Source organism: Plectropomus leopardus, chromosome 10 (genome assembly GCF_008729295.1).
Source record: "Plectropomus leopardus isolate mb chromosome 10, YSFRI_Pleo_2.0, whole genome shotgun sequence".
NCBI classification, from domain to species: domain Eukaryota; kingdom Metazoa; phylum Chordata; class Actinopteri; order Perciformes; family Serranidae; genus Plectropomus; species Plectropomus leopardus.
The window spans coordinates 14,137,214-14,154,288 of record NC_056472.1 but is presented as its reverse complement, the minus strand read 5'-3'; the positions used below and the strand labels follow the sequence as shown (position 1 = coordinate 14,154,288).

The 17,075-nt window shown below is 39.2% G+C and overlaps 1 protein-coding gene across 1 annotated transcript in view; it reads left to right on the top strand.

Annotated features, from left to right (window-relative positions):
• The first annotated feature begins 15,094 nt into the window (after positions 1–15,094).
• The window catches only part of erbb4b (erb-b2 receptor tyrosine kinase 4b), a 410,234-nt gene continuing 408,253 nt past the window's right edge, over positions 15,095–17,075 (top strand). Inside the window, exon 1 of the mRNA XM_042495287.1 lies at positions 15,095–15,451. Within this exon, the coding sequence (XP_042351221.1) occupies positions 15,370–15,451 (82 nt within the window). The 5' untranslated portion in view covers positions 15,095–15,369. The remainder of the gene's footprint in view (positions 15,452–17,075) is intronic.

Genomic DNA, 17,075 nt, shown 5'->3' with positions numbered 1-17,075 from the left:
GGTAGAAATTATAATTATAATAATAATAATAATAATAGGATATATTGTGGGGGTGGGGGTTGCATGGGCTTTGTGATGTTGCAAACCTCTTACCTAAGTTGACATGTTTTAAAAAAAAAGGGGCAAACCATCATGTAATTTGATTGTTAAAATGCCAGTCATTTACATTGCATTGCCTGTGTAATTTATGTAAACCACATTTCATTTACTGCATAATTGTACATTACACTGCATAGCTGCACTGGCTTATGATCAATAATATCATAGGAAATTAGTTTTAAAATTTTTAATTTTTGTCACGGTGATTCCATGGCGATGTTCTTTCATCTAATATTTTCAGTTATTTTAGTCTCAAGTTAAAGAAAATTAAAGCTTTTGCATTAGGAGATATGTAATATTTGAGAGTTGTGTGACCGTGTCATCGTCACTGAGAAAAAAAATAGATAAATCTTGAATTGTTAATATTTTCTTGGTATAGAGGCCAAGCATTGCTCTTTTGGGAACAGACAGCCATTATAGTAATGCATTTTCCTCCTCTTGCTGAGGGCTGAATAACCACTTCATTAAAAAATCCCTTATGTCAACTGCAGCACATGGTTCAGGTGGAAATGTTATGTACTGTAATTAAATTACCACCTTGTTACAGAATGGCGGAGGACAGTCTGTGCTAAAGATTCACCACGAATAATTGTTATATGTAATAATAAAGCACCTTGCACTTAACATAATGAAGCTCTTTGAAATAAGTTAGCAGCTGGCCGTCAGCCAGGTTATTAGTAATTTGCCATTTAAGTGTTAAGTGTTAAGTAAGAGGTGAGCTATTATTTCATACAATAGTAATTTCCTTATTATTTCAAAGGGTTTTGGGTCTGGGGTATGAGATCTGGAAAAATGAACCATTTACTTAATGCCATGTTTTTAACCCCTTAGTGAAGATGATGGCACGTGAACCGGCCAGAGCCATACAACAGTGCAGAATGGTCAAATGGGATACACGCAGTTGGAATCAAAGGTTCAAAGTAGTAAGTAGTTTGAAAAAGTCTTGACATTCTCCTCATTGTTTACATACTATTTGTCATCACATTTAGTGTTTTTGGATACTGGATGCACGGCTTATGATAGCATATAAACGTACTCACATGTCTAATATTTTGTGAACAGGACAGAACCTCTCGACATTTTGCATGCTTTATATGAAATTTACTGTATGTTTCTTTGAGTGCAGAGTTTTTATTAGAAAGAAAGCTAAGTGTTAAGGTGGGGCGCAGCACCAGGAAAAAAAAAATCCCCCTAAAGGAAAAATGGCCCCTGATTTCCACTCATACAGGTATATTTTTTAATGACACAAACTTGCAGGACCTCTCATAAAGCCATAAAAGGACAACAATTATTAATCAGTAAATTGTTCTTTTTTAATAATGTAATTGTAATTTAGTGTTAAAATATTGCTGTTGGGTTAGGTTTAATTTATGAGAATTTATTATGTGAATTTGTTGTTAGTGTTTTGTTTTTACTCATATCTTTACATGTAGTATACGTTCTGAAGAGTTATATTAAGTTTAAATGTGCAAATTTAAGAAAAGCCATACTTCAGTGTTGTTGACTGTGTTTTTGTGTACTTAAAATGCATTTTGATGGTGGCATGGGCCACATGGGGAGGGGTGCTCGGGGGGTCTTCACCCAGGGCCCCCCAGACTCCAAGATCGCCACTCATGCTAAATATCACCCTGAAAAAACATTAAAAAATGAAGCCTGAGCTCTGCTATTTTATCTTTTCTTCAGGGCAGATGGCTGCAGCTTTGTGGCTCTGGCTGCGAGACTTCCTCTGTTGGCTTCCACTGCCCGTGACACCTCCTCTGCAGGTCCTGTTAGACGATAAGAGTCGTCTGGAAGTGACAACAGCATTGGAAACAACTGTATCCACACCTGTGTGCACAGACACATACTTTACACACTCAGATTAATGCTGAAACACGCCCCATAGTGGCGCTGGACTATCACAAACATTCACTCGGTGCACATCATACCAAGAGTAAAACATGCAGATTACATACAATGTAAATAAATAGCAACATAGAAGTCATTTCTAAATTACTGGGGAAAAAAGTATAATAATATTAACTCTACATATAGTGGGATGCATATGTCAAGATTGATGTTTGGTGTTTAAGTTAAAAAGTAACCACATTGCTTATCACTGTAACTTTATAGCACATTAGAATCAATGTTGGTTTTGTGTGAGCCACAAGTGGTACAGCCTGTCCTCTGGGTTTCAGGTTACAGCGCAGGGAGCAGCTCCAAATCTTTTTCAGCTGAGTGTGAATCCACAGCGAGGTTGTGCAATCGCCTGGTGACAAGGCCTATTCCTGTTTTTCCTGCCAGGTAATGGTGGATGTTTGGACTGGCCCTTAAAACCTCACACACACACACACACACACATACACTTCAACAAAGACATACACACAACAACAATCCACACACACCCATTCTGTTTCTGTTACACATCCATATTTTAGAAGTTATTTAGGGTGATTGAAGGACTGCAGAAATGTGGTATCGCATGCTGTGAGCTTTAAGTGTTGGCGCTGCTTATTTTTGATGTAATGTGAGAAACTGGGAAATGATCAATGCAATTCAGTGACTGATTGCTGTAATGTCAGTGTCGAAACACTGGAGGTGAGATAGTGGAAGGAGTGGTGTGACGCTGAGCTTGAGAATCTGTGGGGATACTGAAAACTGGCATGGGTGGTTTTTCTTACTACTATGTCTACCCACTTGACTGATGTAAGATGTTCAGCAGTAAGGCTGCTGTAGTTTTAGCAATGTCCTCAAAATCTTTTCAGTTTTTTCAAATGAACACATGAGCCCCCACAAAGTTGCTAAATTAATTTTTATCTTTGTGTGCAGTTATTTGGAAATGAAGATGCTCGGTTAGATTTTTATAGGCCAAACCTCTGACACCCTGTGCATAGACACCATAATGCTGGTGAGGAAGACATTGAGGTGTTATTGCAAAGGCCTCTGGGTAATGTTGGGCAGATCTGTGGTCAGGACGCTCAAAGTGCGAGGTCGCAATATTCATGTGGGGAGGAAGTAGGACTGGGGGAACTTCCACTTTCCTTCCTTTGCTTACCCGCGTTATGCAGCCGTGTCTAGTGGGGAGGAACTGTGGGGTGAACAACAAGCAGTGGAGAGAGGCATTGAAGACTTAAACAATAAAGTTCCTTTATATCTGACCCGAGCAAAGGCAGTGGAAGAGTCAAATGTCACAGGGAGAGAAAGTTCAGAGGGTAACCAAGAAAGGACAAACGTCAGATGCTTCTTGGTAAATCAGGCTGAGAGAGTGGGAAAGAGACAATAATAGAGAAACTGCAAGAGACAGATAGAGAGTGAGAGAGAGAGAGAGAGGGATGAATGTATCTGACACAGGAAGATAGAGAACGTGACAGAAAGAGAGAAAGTGGGGTTTTGTAGAGCAGTGCACACCTGCTGATGAGTTCGAACTAAAAGACACAGGGAAGCGAGATACAGTTTGAGGGCTGTAATGAAGCAAACAGCCACAGGTTTATTGTAGGAACTTGGCATTGGGATGTGGGGATACAGACACTGGTGGTTTGACATAAATGGATACACAGCTGCAATGAGCTGAACTGAAAACAGGAAACAAATGTGAATACCAAAAAAACCCTGTTTTTTTCTCACACAGACAAATAAAGAGAAGGAAGTTTAATAAATTGGGTGCTATATGCAGCCTAATCTGGACAGCGGGCATAGAATGGGAGGCACATACGATCCAAAAATAGATTTACAAGGATTATAAAAAAAAAATTCATCATTTTCAGTATGACAATGCTGATATTCCTCTGCAGAGGATATTACCGGTTTTTCGGGGGTGGGACCTAAAAGGGGTCGACAGAAGGAGTCAAAATGATCACAAGTGATTTAAAGGGCAACCACACGTACTGTAAACCAAAGTGCAAAAGTAAATGTCAGCCCTTTATGTTATTCCATTTGCATCACATTCACTGCTGAATGTGGGCTGGGGATACACAGCGTGTTGGCCCCTCCCTGTATTTTTCAGCACTTTATCATCAGTCAGCATCACAGCATACTACACTCACTCCACCATAACACCCCAGTTGTCTTCATAGTAAATTACCTTGTGTGATGACAGGACAATAACACTTAAACTGAAATGCGTTTTTGAATAATGGTACCTTTTTTTGTTCTACTTTGTAATCAGCATGTGTTTTACCGTCTCTAAGCTGTTATCAAAACAGTGGGTCACACTCACAGTCGTTTCTGTACAATGGAGCTGACGAGTTGTCAGTGAGTCTGAAAGGTTTGGCATTACTGTACTTCTCAGAAGAGGCTGGGACGATGCTGTTACTCAAACTGTTGTCACTTCTGGTAATCCTGCAATTGTGATGTAAATGATTTCTCAAATGAAAGACTGACGTTCTGTGCTAAAAGATGAAAAATGATGCGGTGTTCTTTTTCCGTTTATACAGCTGTTAATACCTCAAAATATAGATTAACACCATGTCAAGGTAAAATTGACTTAATTGGAGAGAGTTGTCAGAGTTTGCAAGCTAAGAGCTTTAATCAAACAACTCAACAGTAATTAGAGTATTCCTTGCTGTGGATTAATTGCTATTTGTTTAGTGGGGAAATTCTGCCAATCAGTATTCCACACTTTCAGCTTATTTAGCTTGCAACTCGGGGAGAAAAGGAGAAAGAAAGAAAGTCAAGAATAAGCAGTTGGTGCAAGTACTTTTGGCACGTTTCTCAGGTTTTGCTTTTCGAATGTCAGCATGTTTCTTGTGGTTGCAGGCTCTTGGGTCAAGAGACTCAAAAGACTCCGATGGAAAGGCTGACACATTTCGAAGCAGTGCAGAGGCCTACCTGACCAGGTCTCCTTCACAAAAACTGTCCATGATTTTTGAGTCATTATAACAGGAGACCAACTTTAAAGATCATTTTGCAGAGGTATCTTTTCTTAATTTGTTGTCTCACCATTATTTGCAATATTCCTTATTCTTTGGTTAGATTAGGAACATACAGAGCTGTAAATTGACATTTACAGTCTTCTTTTTACAGCCTTTTCTGCATAATTTTCCTTGTTTATGTATTGATCGAATTCACCATTATATTGTCATCTTTCAGGGAGGTGAACTCATGTCCGTGCACCTTAATGCATGGCTGTCATTATGACCATTTTTCTGAGCCCCAAATAATTCTCTTACAGGTGACATGACTACAGTACTACAGCTGAGGTTTATATTTTGCTCTCTGTTACCAAGTTAAAATTTCTGTTTAATTATAGTAATCACCAAAACATAATATTTAACGGACAATATGTCAGGTCACCAACATGAATTATAAGCTTTACAAAAGGAAGAGTGACTATATGGCCAAAGTGATGTAATTAAAAAATAATTCCTCAGTCCTGATTCTCAGAGAAGGTTGATGATATGAAAATATGCTACAAAAAACAACTGAAACCAATTTATGATTGTTATATATTGCTATCATGCTGGTAAAACTGGTTTAAAATACGTCCAATGGCAATTTCTCACTTCATTTGTTCAAAATTTTTAAGGCTTTTTTTATATTAATTTAAACTCAGGATATAGTTGTGCAGTGTTGACTTGCTTTGAAATATAAGTTTGGGGCTTAAAAATGTTGGGAAACAGTGACTTGATAGGCTAAATATGAATGGGATTCACATCCAGGTACTTTTGACCAAGCTTTTTAAGGAAGGACAGCTTGGACTGTTACATTTCATGCTGCGTGATTTTACAAGAACATAAGGCACTGTAAAGCCTGTTTATTTATGGGACTATTTCACATGAGCAGCCATGTATTCATCCACTGTACAGTGAGTTCAAGCTGGGTACATTATCTCCAAACAGGTTTACTTTGTGTGGAAACAGGAAAGGGAAGTGCTATTAGTTCAAACAGTGAGTTTTGTCTTGAGTGTGGTGTTTTGTTTTTAAATACACACACACACAAAACTGCAAAATGTCTTAACACAACACTTAAAAACATTACATATGTCTCCTTTTTTTGCTAAAAAAAACTCAATTTTCAGATATGTTGAGATATGTGTGGCCTATAACACACTGTGTTTACTAAAGTAAAAAAAAATTGTATTTGTTAGTGATCTTTTTTATATATTTGATTTATTAATTTAGTCAGATCTCTATTTTTAAAAAGAAAAGTTGACTGCTGTAAGGATTATTTTTGTGGACATTTTTGCACTTACACTCCATTTGTCTCTTTTTCTCTCTGTCCTCCTCCCGATACAAGAAACACTTTAAGACACACACGCCTATTCAAATGTTCTAACTTTTTTTCTCTCTTTTGCAGCAACTGTGGAGGTCCTCTTGAATTGAACTTCAGTCCCTTTCTCGTACTGCCATCCAGTGGTGATCTGTTGCAATCGACCAACAGGAGGTGAATTGAAGCAGCATGCCATTCTCTTAAATACAAAGAAGATTGTTTTTCTTTTTCTTTTTCTTTTACACTAGTGTAGTGCCTGTTCTGATCAGATTGCGCGGCCTGTGGCGTTGCTGCTTGCAGCTTTTTTGAAAACCGCTCTCACAAAACACTTCACACTCGACAGTACACTTCCTTGGGTCCTGACCAATACAATTGGGCCCCAAACAGCTGTATATTTTTGTGAAAGCCTATTTTTCACTCTTCGCTTTAAGTAGAAATTTAAAAACTGGACTTTTACTATTAATATTTAATAGTTTTACTTTAAGTTTTTAGTACTTCATCTTCCACAAATAGACTAACACCATTCCCGGATGTATTAGCCTCCAAATAGGTGTCCTCGTCACTGGCTGTAAGATTACCATTGCAGTTATAAAGAAGTATATGGATTAAATTAGGGCAGATATTTTGCCAGTGGTAATGTTATTAGTGTTAGTGTTTAATTTGGAAGACATAGAAAAAAAAATCTTAGCTGCAGCTAATGAAAAAATAAAAACAAAAAAATGTAAAATAATTAAACATAGTTTTAGGGACATGTTTCCCTAGATTTTTTAAATGCCCCTCTTTCTTAAAAGTAATTTTAAGGTCACTTCTTTGTCACCTGTTTCTAATTTCCTTCAATTGTCTTTTCATTTGCGGGACATTTCTTGCCAAGTTGCTTTTTGTCTTTTTCCTCATGTTTTCGAAGGAAATCAAACCAATTTGCGTCGGTATCAAGGATTAAAGAGCTTGTGAAAGGCACCTCAACACAGCACGAGAAAACTGATGCTGATCCAGGTTTCAAGAGGTGAATATTAAACATGTTGCATGTCAAAATTCCATCAAATTCAACACTGCACATCCTTGGGTCCCAAGAAATACAACTGTAAAATGTCAAGTGAATTGGATGAATGGTTTGTTAGATATGCAAAGAACATACAGACAGACAGAGATTGGTTGCTTTTTAATTAGATTTCAGTTTTTTGGAGATATTCTGGCAGAATTATACCAACTGATTTGTCTTAATTGGCCAATTCTATTCCATTCTTATATGTACAATAACTAGTTGTCTGTCTGTCTTTCTGTCTCTGGAGTCCAAACCAGAGACACCCCATCCATCCCCTAGGCAATGACAAAGACACTTTTGCTTTTATCCTGTAGATGGCAGCAGTGTAAAGATAAACCCCTCTCCTCTCTCCACTGATTACCTCCCATCCCCATCAACTTAATGGTGCAGCAGCAGCAGAGCCCATTTCAGGCAGCCATTAATAACTTGAGAAAAGTCCTCTCTCTGCCCATCCTCATGTCTCACTTGACATGGTTGGCCTCATTTGAACTTTTGACCTGCCTGTAATTTGCAATGTAAGCTATCCAATTTACAACACCTTCACAACGGCGCATGCTAACGATTATTCATCACTGCAGTGCAGGCTTCAGAGAGGGAGAGAATGAGAGGAAGTGTGTGTATGATGCTGCAGATGATAACACCATGGAGAGACTACTTACTTATAAAAGGACATAATTGTCAAAACCAAAATACGTATGTGGACATAACACATTTCAGTAAGCACACTGGACTTTTATTTGAAACTTGAAATCTACCAAAAGCAAAAGCAGCGCACTAAAAAACACAAAAAAAACATGGTCACACACAGCTGCATACAGAGCACTGACTGCATCTGAGCTACAGAGACATTAGCACTGCAGGCATTGATATGACTGATAATAATGTTTAATGCCTGGTGTCACATCAGTGAATCAACAAACATATGAACTCTTGCCCTGCAGTTCTCACAAAAAAAAAAAACATGATGCATCACCCTGGCCCTAAAACTGATCAGGTTGTTTTGGGGTTTTGAGCAATTCCATCACAACCCACAGCAGAATTAGCACCGCTCCACTCAGTGGACAGCAAGCATTCGTCAGCAAACTCTGCAGTGAGATGCAACTCGATGGCAGTCAACGTTTCCCCTAATGGGAAACAATTACACACTCAGTGGCTTCTTCAGTGACTTCTGATGAGACTCATTCACTGAGGAAATGGCCACGTAATCATGTGTGTGTAATGCGCTAACGCTGCTTATTGCTCACTGAGTCAGGCTCATGCGGAGCCAGTTGGAGTTTCAGTTGACTCTTTAGCCACCATATGAGTGTGATGAGAGGCAAAATGTGAAGGGAAGAGCGCTCTAAGTGTACAACATGCACACTCAGGAGAAATCTCTCTATTGTCATGGAATTGTCACTTTGAATGTGTCCACAAAAGCAAGTCTCCCACAAAGCTGAATGATTCCTGTTGCTTCTGCTTTTTCAGAGAGTGACTTTGTGAATAGATTGCAGTTGGAAAAAGGCACTTTTTATGATTCATACCCAGCTGGACGGCTGCACTGATGTAACTCTCAAACATAGCTACCCAAATTACTCTCTCAAGGAGGCATTTTGGGTTGTTGTTTTTAGCTTTAGTGATAGATTTGGTCACAAAAAGCAGTTCAGCTGTCTTAAATCTGGGAGTTACACTGATAGAAGCCATTGCTCTGAAGTTTGACTCAATCCGTCAGTAATCCTTCAGTAATTGTAACTGAATGAAGATTTTGTGATTTTTTTTCTTTTTCGTGTATTTTACAATATATTTAATTGAGTTTTTTACCACTTGAATGGAAGCTGCTGCTGCTGCTGCAAATTTTTTATTTATTCATTTATTTATTTTGTAAAAATTTGCCTATAGAAAAATCAAAACAACAGACACTTTTGTTGACATGTATGATGGCATATCACTGCATGGGGATTTCATGTCTGGACCTTTGCAACGAGTCTAATGCCTGTAATCCTGCAGGCAATTAATCGCATGGTTGTGGCTGCTGATAACAAAGTTATCTATCATTAGCAGCAACAGTTATTTTTGAGATAATTAAATTTACTGTGTGTAAAAACACTACCCGTCCTCATGCTACCATCTCCACTGATCTGCATTTTGAATTCTTCTGTGATGAACTAATCATCTGATGTGAATCATAAAGCTTCCGGCTTCTTGATCCACCCATGAGAATTCAGACTGGTTTGTTGTACAAATATTCTCATTTAGTCTCCGTTACACAACATTTCCTGGTTTGCATGATGATTACTGATTTCGCACATATCATGTTAGTTATGCATACAGAGCTGATGCAAATAGTAAGCAACAGTGTCACTTTTCTTTTGATTCAAGCCAAAGGCAAATTCCAAAGTGGTGGGGTTGTGTATTTGTTGGTGAATTATTCAGAGTTGGGTAAATTCATTTACCTTCATTTGTAGTATAATGATAATTATGTTGCTCATCAAGGACATGCATATAAGATTAGCCATGTTAAAGATATACTATGGAGGAATTTCCTAAAAAAACAAACAAAAACAAACTGTATACACTCATAAAGAATTCATTTCTCTCAATCATCACTTATGACCAAGTATAAGTATGTGGTCATGTCTTTATCTGCAGAAACTCTGCCTTCCGCCTGCAATTTATTTTCTTATTTTCCGTGTTCGGGACGTTTATGGTCATGCACCCGCACAGCGCTCAAGTTAAAATGGGGTTAGCCACTATGATGTCATGCATTAGTTTGTGGACTGCCATTTTGAAGCTTTGAAATTGTCATTTGCTTGTCGCCATCTTGGTTTTTGGAACCAGAAGTGACAGCATTTGGACGAGAGAGTGAAGCTGTAGAGGAGCGAAGGGTGGATCTGAATCATGGACTGTAGTGACAACTTGTGGAAAGTCTTTGAGCCTTTATAAAATGTAAATGGGAGATTTATATAAAAATTCACGCAGTGCACTTGTCATGAATGTTTAAATAAGCTATAGAGACTGAAATCATTTTTTTGTATCAGGTTGTAAACATGTTTATTTCTGCTGGAAAGTTTGAAAAACATTTTAAAACTTTTTAACATGGAGGTCTATAAGGATTGACTCTGTTTTAGAACCAGCCTCAAGTGGCTATCAGAGGAACTGCAGTTTTGCATTGGTTTTATTTTTCTGCCTTGGAGGTTGCCGCTTGGGCAAAACACCAAACAAGAGTGAAATTTGGAGTTAGCTTTCAGTTTCACTTTTGTTAACAAGTGTGTTTACAAACAGTAACCTAAAATCCAGCATAGTGTATCTTTAAGTAAAACCAGTGCATCAGTTTTAAATAAAATTATAAAAAGAAAATACAATTATTTTTTCAAATGCATTTATATTTAGTGCATGCAGGCATATTAATAGTGATTTAGCATCTGCTAACTATATGCAAAAAGGTTCATATGAGGTTGTTTAGCTCTTCAGTTACCTTCAGAAGACTTTTTCAGCATTATCTATTAAACAACCTATTTTGTTTTGTCAATAAAAAAAACAACCTTTGCAGCCCTGGCATGTAAGACATATTTATGTAATATATACAGTAGCAGTATGCATGAGAGAACTATTAAGCATCGTTCCTGCCTAATGTTTTGGAAAGATAGGAGCACTCAGAAACATGAAAGAAGACCTGTGGTGCTTTCTGCCATCAAAAGGGTCTTTTGTATAGATGCATATGGCTTAAGTGTTGCTTTTGTCTTGTTTAAAAAGAGGCAGCTTAGTACTAAGTGCTGGCTTTCATGTGTTTGTTGGCAAGACTTAATTTTATCTATTGGAATTCCCTCTCTTAACCTGCCATTTTTAGAATATTGTATCACATGCAGAAGCAGTCAGAGGTCAGCGATAGCTTTTAACTATGTTTTCATGTCCTCCAGATCCATGTCTCTAATCTTTCCCGCTGCTACTGTATTAAATGCCTACTTGTGAGTCTCATCCAACATAACAGTAAAATAAAACCTCTAAAATATTAAGGACTGGTTAACAAAAAGTCTTAGTTGGCAGTGACTTACTAGCAGATCGTCAGCACAGGACACGCATTTCAATCTTCAACTTCCTTCATCTCTGCAACATGTGGCTGGGGCAGTTTATCATACTGAAGGTTTATCTAAGTGTGGGGGAGAAGTGCTATGCTGCAGGGAGAGATTGCCTTTACTTGCACGGCACCAACAGAGCAAAACAATGTGCCGCATGATAAAAAATTGCTTCATAACTCTCACATTGTGTGTCTGGCATCATTATGAGGCACAATAGCCTCTGGAGGGCCCCGGCTTTTATTGGCGTGCCTCTTGCAGCAGCAAAGTCTCATCCATTAAACAAATCAGGGGGTTATGTATTAGATTAGCTGTACAGCAGGCACTGGGGAATGCCTAGAAGAACACATGAAACCTCGTCTCATTCCCTCTCATAATCCCCTGGAATAAATTACCTAATTGACAGCATTAGGGTGATACTGTCAGAAGGTGCCTCTTAAAGTGTAATGTATAATGAAAATACACAATGTTGCTAAATTGCATTTTTGGTATTAAAAATGATAAACGGCAGCCATTTGGGGAATATTTAGAGTGAGGCCTCCCCTCGTAGCATGCTGCCAGATCTCATTTTTCCATATTTCTTAATAAATATGTGGTGTCAGTGATATTAAAAGCTAATTTCTGCTGAAGAATATTTAATAAAGCTTGTGTGGGATAGGAAGCCAATGTCACACAGAGAGTCAGGAAACTAGTTGGTGGCAGCTTGGCTCGCCCACCCCCCACTGTGTCACTCTGCTGGTTCTATGACCTATGAGGTGAGAAATGGACCGCCCCCCACTGGCGAAGGGTCAATACTGCAGCGGAAGTTCAAGAAATGCCCCTCACAGTTCAGTGCACTATTCATTTTGCAACCAAGCTGAAAACAACAGAGCCTTTTTGACTTTCTCCAAAGTGAAAACTGTCTGCATCCCATTTTCTTAAAGTGCGGGGTACACTTGGCTCAAGGAAGTTCAGCGCACTGTTCCAGGATCAGGAAAAAGCGCACCGGGCCGTGCAGTGGTTGTGTGTGGGGGTGAGCCATATGCCTCCCTATTAGAAATGAGCTGCACTGATTTCTAGGGGGGAGTGACCTGCTTATAGCTAAAAGAAGAATGTTTATAGACTTTAGTCGATTATTGCTTAGGCATACTGATGTCATAGAAAATCAAAAGGAAGGTAAACTGCCTCCTCTGGTCATAATAAAGCTGTCCACTTTCAGAAGAGCATAATAAATATCTTACTTGTGTCCTTTAAAGACCCCATGATGATAGAGCTTGCTAGTAGTAGTACCTGTTATAGCCCCTACATGTTGAATCTAATATAAAAGTCTACTGTTTTTCAGCCTAAATTGTTGGTTTGCTTAAAATCCAACAATTTATAATAATTATATAATAATTTAGTAAAATCCAATTATTTTTTATCCTTTTATTCAGGTAAATACAGTTTAAGAGTCTAGTGTGAAGCATTTGCGGCGATTTAGTGGCATCTAGTGGTTAGGACTGCACATTGCAACCACCTGAAACTTCCTATGGTTAGAATTCTTTCAGTGTCTTTTGTTCAGGAGATTTTTATCAGGAGCTGAATTATCTGCAGAAGTCCCTTCCCCTCCAGATCAAACAGACGTGTGATTCAAACTAGTAAAAACACTGACTAAAGCACTTTCACATTACATATCAGTGTTTCTATACTGTTCGGCCTGTCTGTGATGAACATCTGCTAATGTGTGTTATCTCCTCTTCTCAAAAACAATTATGATTTAAACCAATGAAAACACTGAATAAAGCAATTTTACTTTACAAATCAATGTTTCCCAAATGCAGCTCAGCAAATGGGCCCAGCACCTCCAAATTTCTGACCAACTTTTTTCTCTGATAACTTGTGATGCAGGGAGTTGTATTATCTGCAGAGGTCCCTTTCCAAAGCAGACAGACCCAGTGATTTAAACAAGTACCAAAACATCAAATAAAGAAGTTTAATTTAACAAATCTGTGTTTCTTCTATGCAGTTCGGTCTGTATGTGACAAGCACTGCTAATGTTTGCTAACTTCTTTTTTCTGATCCAGACAATCAGGAGATTTTCACCACGAGCCAAATTATCTGCAGAGGTCTCTTTCTCTGCAAAACAAACAGACCTGGTCATTTAAACGAGTAAAAACATCGACTAAAGTACTGTCTTGTTAAAAAATAATGCTTTAGCAATGCCATCCAGCTTGTTGTGGAAGGGCTGTTAACTTAGGTGATGGCACAAAAACACAAAAATGTTAAACATCAAATTTCTAGAGACAGGGTTTGTGTTGTCCCATCTGGGCTTCTGTAAAAAACATAGTGGTGCAACATGGTGATGTCCATAGATGAGGACTGAGTTCCCTGTGTAGTTATGAATAGCTCATCCTGAGGCAACGAAAACACAACAATTGTTGTTTTCAGGTGATAAGACAATGAAGAAAACTTGTCAAAACTTATCAGATTTTAATATGTTTCTGCCAATATGTCCCCCTAAATTCTACACACTGTGCCTTTAACTCTAAATATGTTATAGTAATGAATATGATAACAGATGCAATATAATGTATTGCACTTCATTGCTTTGCCTTACTGATAAGCCTTAATTCTTTCTTGCTTTTTTAGACTTTGGTCACACTTTTGTGTGTGTGTGTATGTGTGTGTGTGTGTGTGTGTGTGTGTGTGTGTGTGTGTGTGTGGAGAGAGCTTAATGTGAGGGAGGGACAGTCAGAGTGCACAATTTCTGTCCAGATGTGTGGACATATTGTAACCCCAGGAGGCCTTCACCCTTCTCCTAAAGTGTGAAAGTAGGCAGCAGCTGGTTCAGAAAGTAATAACCTTTTGTCACATTGTTTCCCATGCTCCCATTATCTTAGTTTTATTTTTTGTCACTGCAAAGTCACTGCTCTCCAGCTATTACAGATAGCTCAGTGAGCACAATAATATTACTATCTAAACGTTCTATTTGACTTTTATTTGTGTCATTTACACTGAGCCACCCCTGGGGAAATGATTACCCTGGATATGGAGAGATTTTGCCTTCAACAGTAATGTACTCTGATAACTGAGGAAAAATGGAAATCTTTGCTTAAGATGCAGCATGGAGAAAAAAAAGTCTCTTGGGTTATAATTTTGCTGTCAGAATGCCTTCTCTTCATCGCCTGATCATGTTGTCTTATAAAATGAAGCACGATAGGAGGAATACGCATTTATAGTCACTGGATCAAGAGCAAAATGACACTTTAATCCACTATAAACCTGATAATAATAAAATGAAATATATTCGAGTAAAAGACATCACTCTTGCTACTCTCCCAAAGTGCAGAGCAGACAGTTCCGCTCAATATTAAATCAACAACACTTCCAATATGAGGCTATATCTTATCAAATCTGTATGAAATCTTCAAAAGCGCATAGGGGAAAAAACACCTATAAGTGATATTCAGCTCTATTTCACCCAATACGCCTATAAATCCTTCTGGCAGCATTCATTTCTGCTGTGTTCAGTGTGACAGGTGCAACGGAGCCGACGCACAAATGCATGGGGTTTTTGGCATCTTGTGTGAACCAATAGCAGTGCGCGTGGAGTTGTGGCTGGCGGGGTTTGGGGGTGATTGCCGGGCACCTGTGCCAATCACAGAGCGAGTGGGAGGAGTGGAGGAGCTCGGAGGTGTGTCTGAAGAATACGAGTCTACAGCTGCATACTGTATCCAAGTCGGGGAGTAATGGCATGAGTACTGCTTTATACTGTTTAGACAAGCTTTGTAGTGCGCACGTTGGAAACTAACACTCGACCATCTCTGCTTTCACATCAGTCACTAATTAGGCCCGCGGGCAGTGAGAGGCGAGGCGGAAGACTGTCGGACAAACTGTAAACTTAGTCAAAAGCGACTAAAGTCACCAAACTCCCAGGCTGAAGAGGCTTCAAACGAGTCATCCCTTCTGGCTGTTTCAAGGAAGGATACGCTGCTGGACATGTGAATTTAAAGGAGATACTTGCCAAGCACAACAATGAAACCAACGACTGCTGCCCCGTGTTGCTTCGGCGTTTTCCTGACTTGCTTCTTGTTCGGGTCGAGCTCTTCACAATCAGGTGAGTGGACGCCATCCGTGTGCTCCCCCGGTGCGCAGTTTTGTGTATCTGAGGAGCTACTCGGTGCGCACTGAGTGTAAGGGCATAACTATTCACGGAGCATACTTTTCCATCACTGTTGTGCTTTTCATGCACGTAACACGGGGATTTATAGATACACCCCGCACCTCCTGCTGTCATTTCACTCCTAAATTTGAACAAACGTCTGAAATGTCCACCTGAAAAAGGCTCTGACGTACAGACAGCGTGGTGCTGAAACACAGGTGCTGCTTTGAGCAGATGGCAGGGTTGTAGCAGGGCATATCTGTTGTGATAAACTGAATGAATCCGTGCCAGTCACTTGCTCTGTCTTCTTTGTGCACAGAGCGGCACTGTTGAATTTAGAGGGAAAGGAGAGCATTTATTGTCCGCCGCACGTGTCCTTTAGACACAGTGTGGACAAACACAGCGGAGTGACAGCCTCGCTTTACAACAGGCTTCTGTGCTCTTGTCTTCCCTCCTGTGGATAGACAGGCTGTCTTAGCTCGACTGTGCTTCAGAAGTTCCTTCTTGCGTCTTTATTTATTTGAAACGTTTGTTTGTGGGGCAGCGAGTTGTGATCAATAGTTCTACGCTTCGTAGGCGTTGTCATTGCATCAATGTGATCAACTACAATTAAAGTCCTGCAGGAGCTGCTCTGAAAGTAGTCGTTGTGCTTTGCCACCGATCTGTGTAACTCTCACCTGTGCAGCGGGGTGATAACAGTGGTGAACATTCATCCATATGCATTCTGTAATCGGGATCAAAGCAAGGCGGATTAGCGTGAAATTACATTATTCCTCATTTTATAGTGAGTCCCCTCAGGGAGCCTGTGGAGCACAGTTTGACAATCAGCGCTGGAGCGCGCAGGACGTACACACTCTGGCAGTACCGTTTGTGCGGTGCAGCGGCGCTCTTTACGCACAGGGAAGTGTAGGTGCGCTCACCGTGTTTGTGTGTGTGTGTGTGTGTGTGTGTGTCTGAGTGAGTGAGTGAGAGAGAGAGAGAGAGAGAAAGAGAGAGAGAGGTTGGAGAGCTTGTAAACAACAAATTTTTGTCCAGTAGACAAAAACAAAAATCCCCGTCACCCTCATCATCTTACATAATCACCTCCAGGTAAAACGACGATTTAAATAAGACAAGAGTATAATATCCATGTACGTCGTTTTCTTCATAATTTTTAGTGATGGTTTTTACACTCAGTGCAAGCCCCCTGTGTGAAATTATTTTGACCACTTAGAGTGGATGTTGTAAATAAGGCATACCCGTGAATGGGAATCTTACACGTAATATATTTTAAACGAATCTTTAAAGCTTAAAAGTCCTCGAATTTTATTGCTCAAACCAGTTTTGAAAATCTGCAATGGATGCGAGATAATTCCAATTCTATATATTCTGTGTCACGTTATTTTGTATGTTCATTTTTTATTGATTTATAAGAGTTCTAACTCACTGCGCCTTGTTGCTCTTGCTGTTTAAATACCTTTAAATATATTAAACTGTCTTCGAACAATCTCAGTTCCAACTTTCAACTTACTTTTTATTTTATTTTATTTTCTGTTTTTGCAATATATCCTTCAAAATGGGATCCTATAAGCAGTGACTA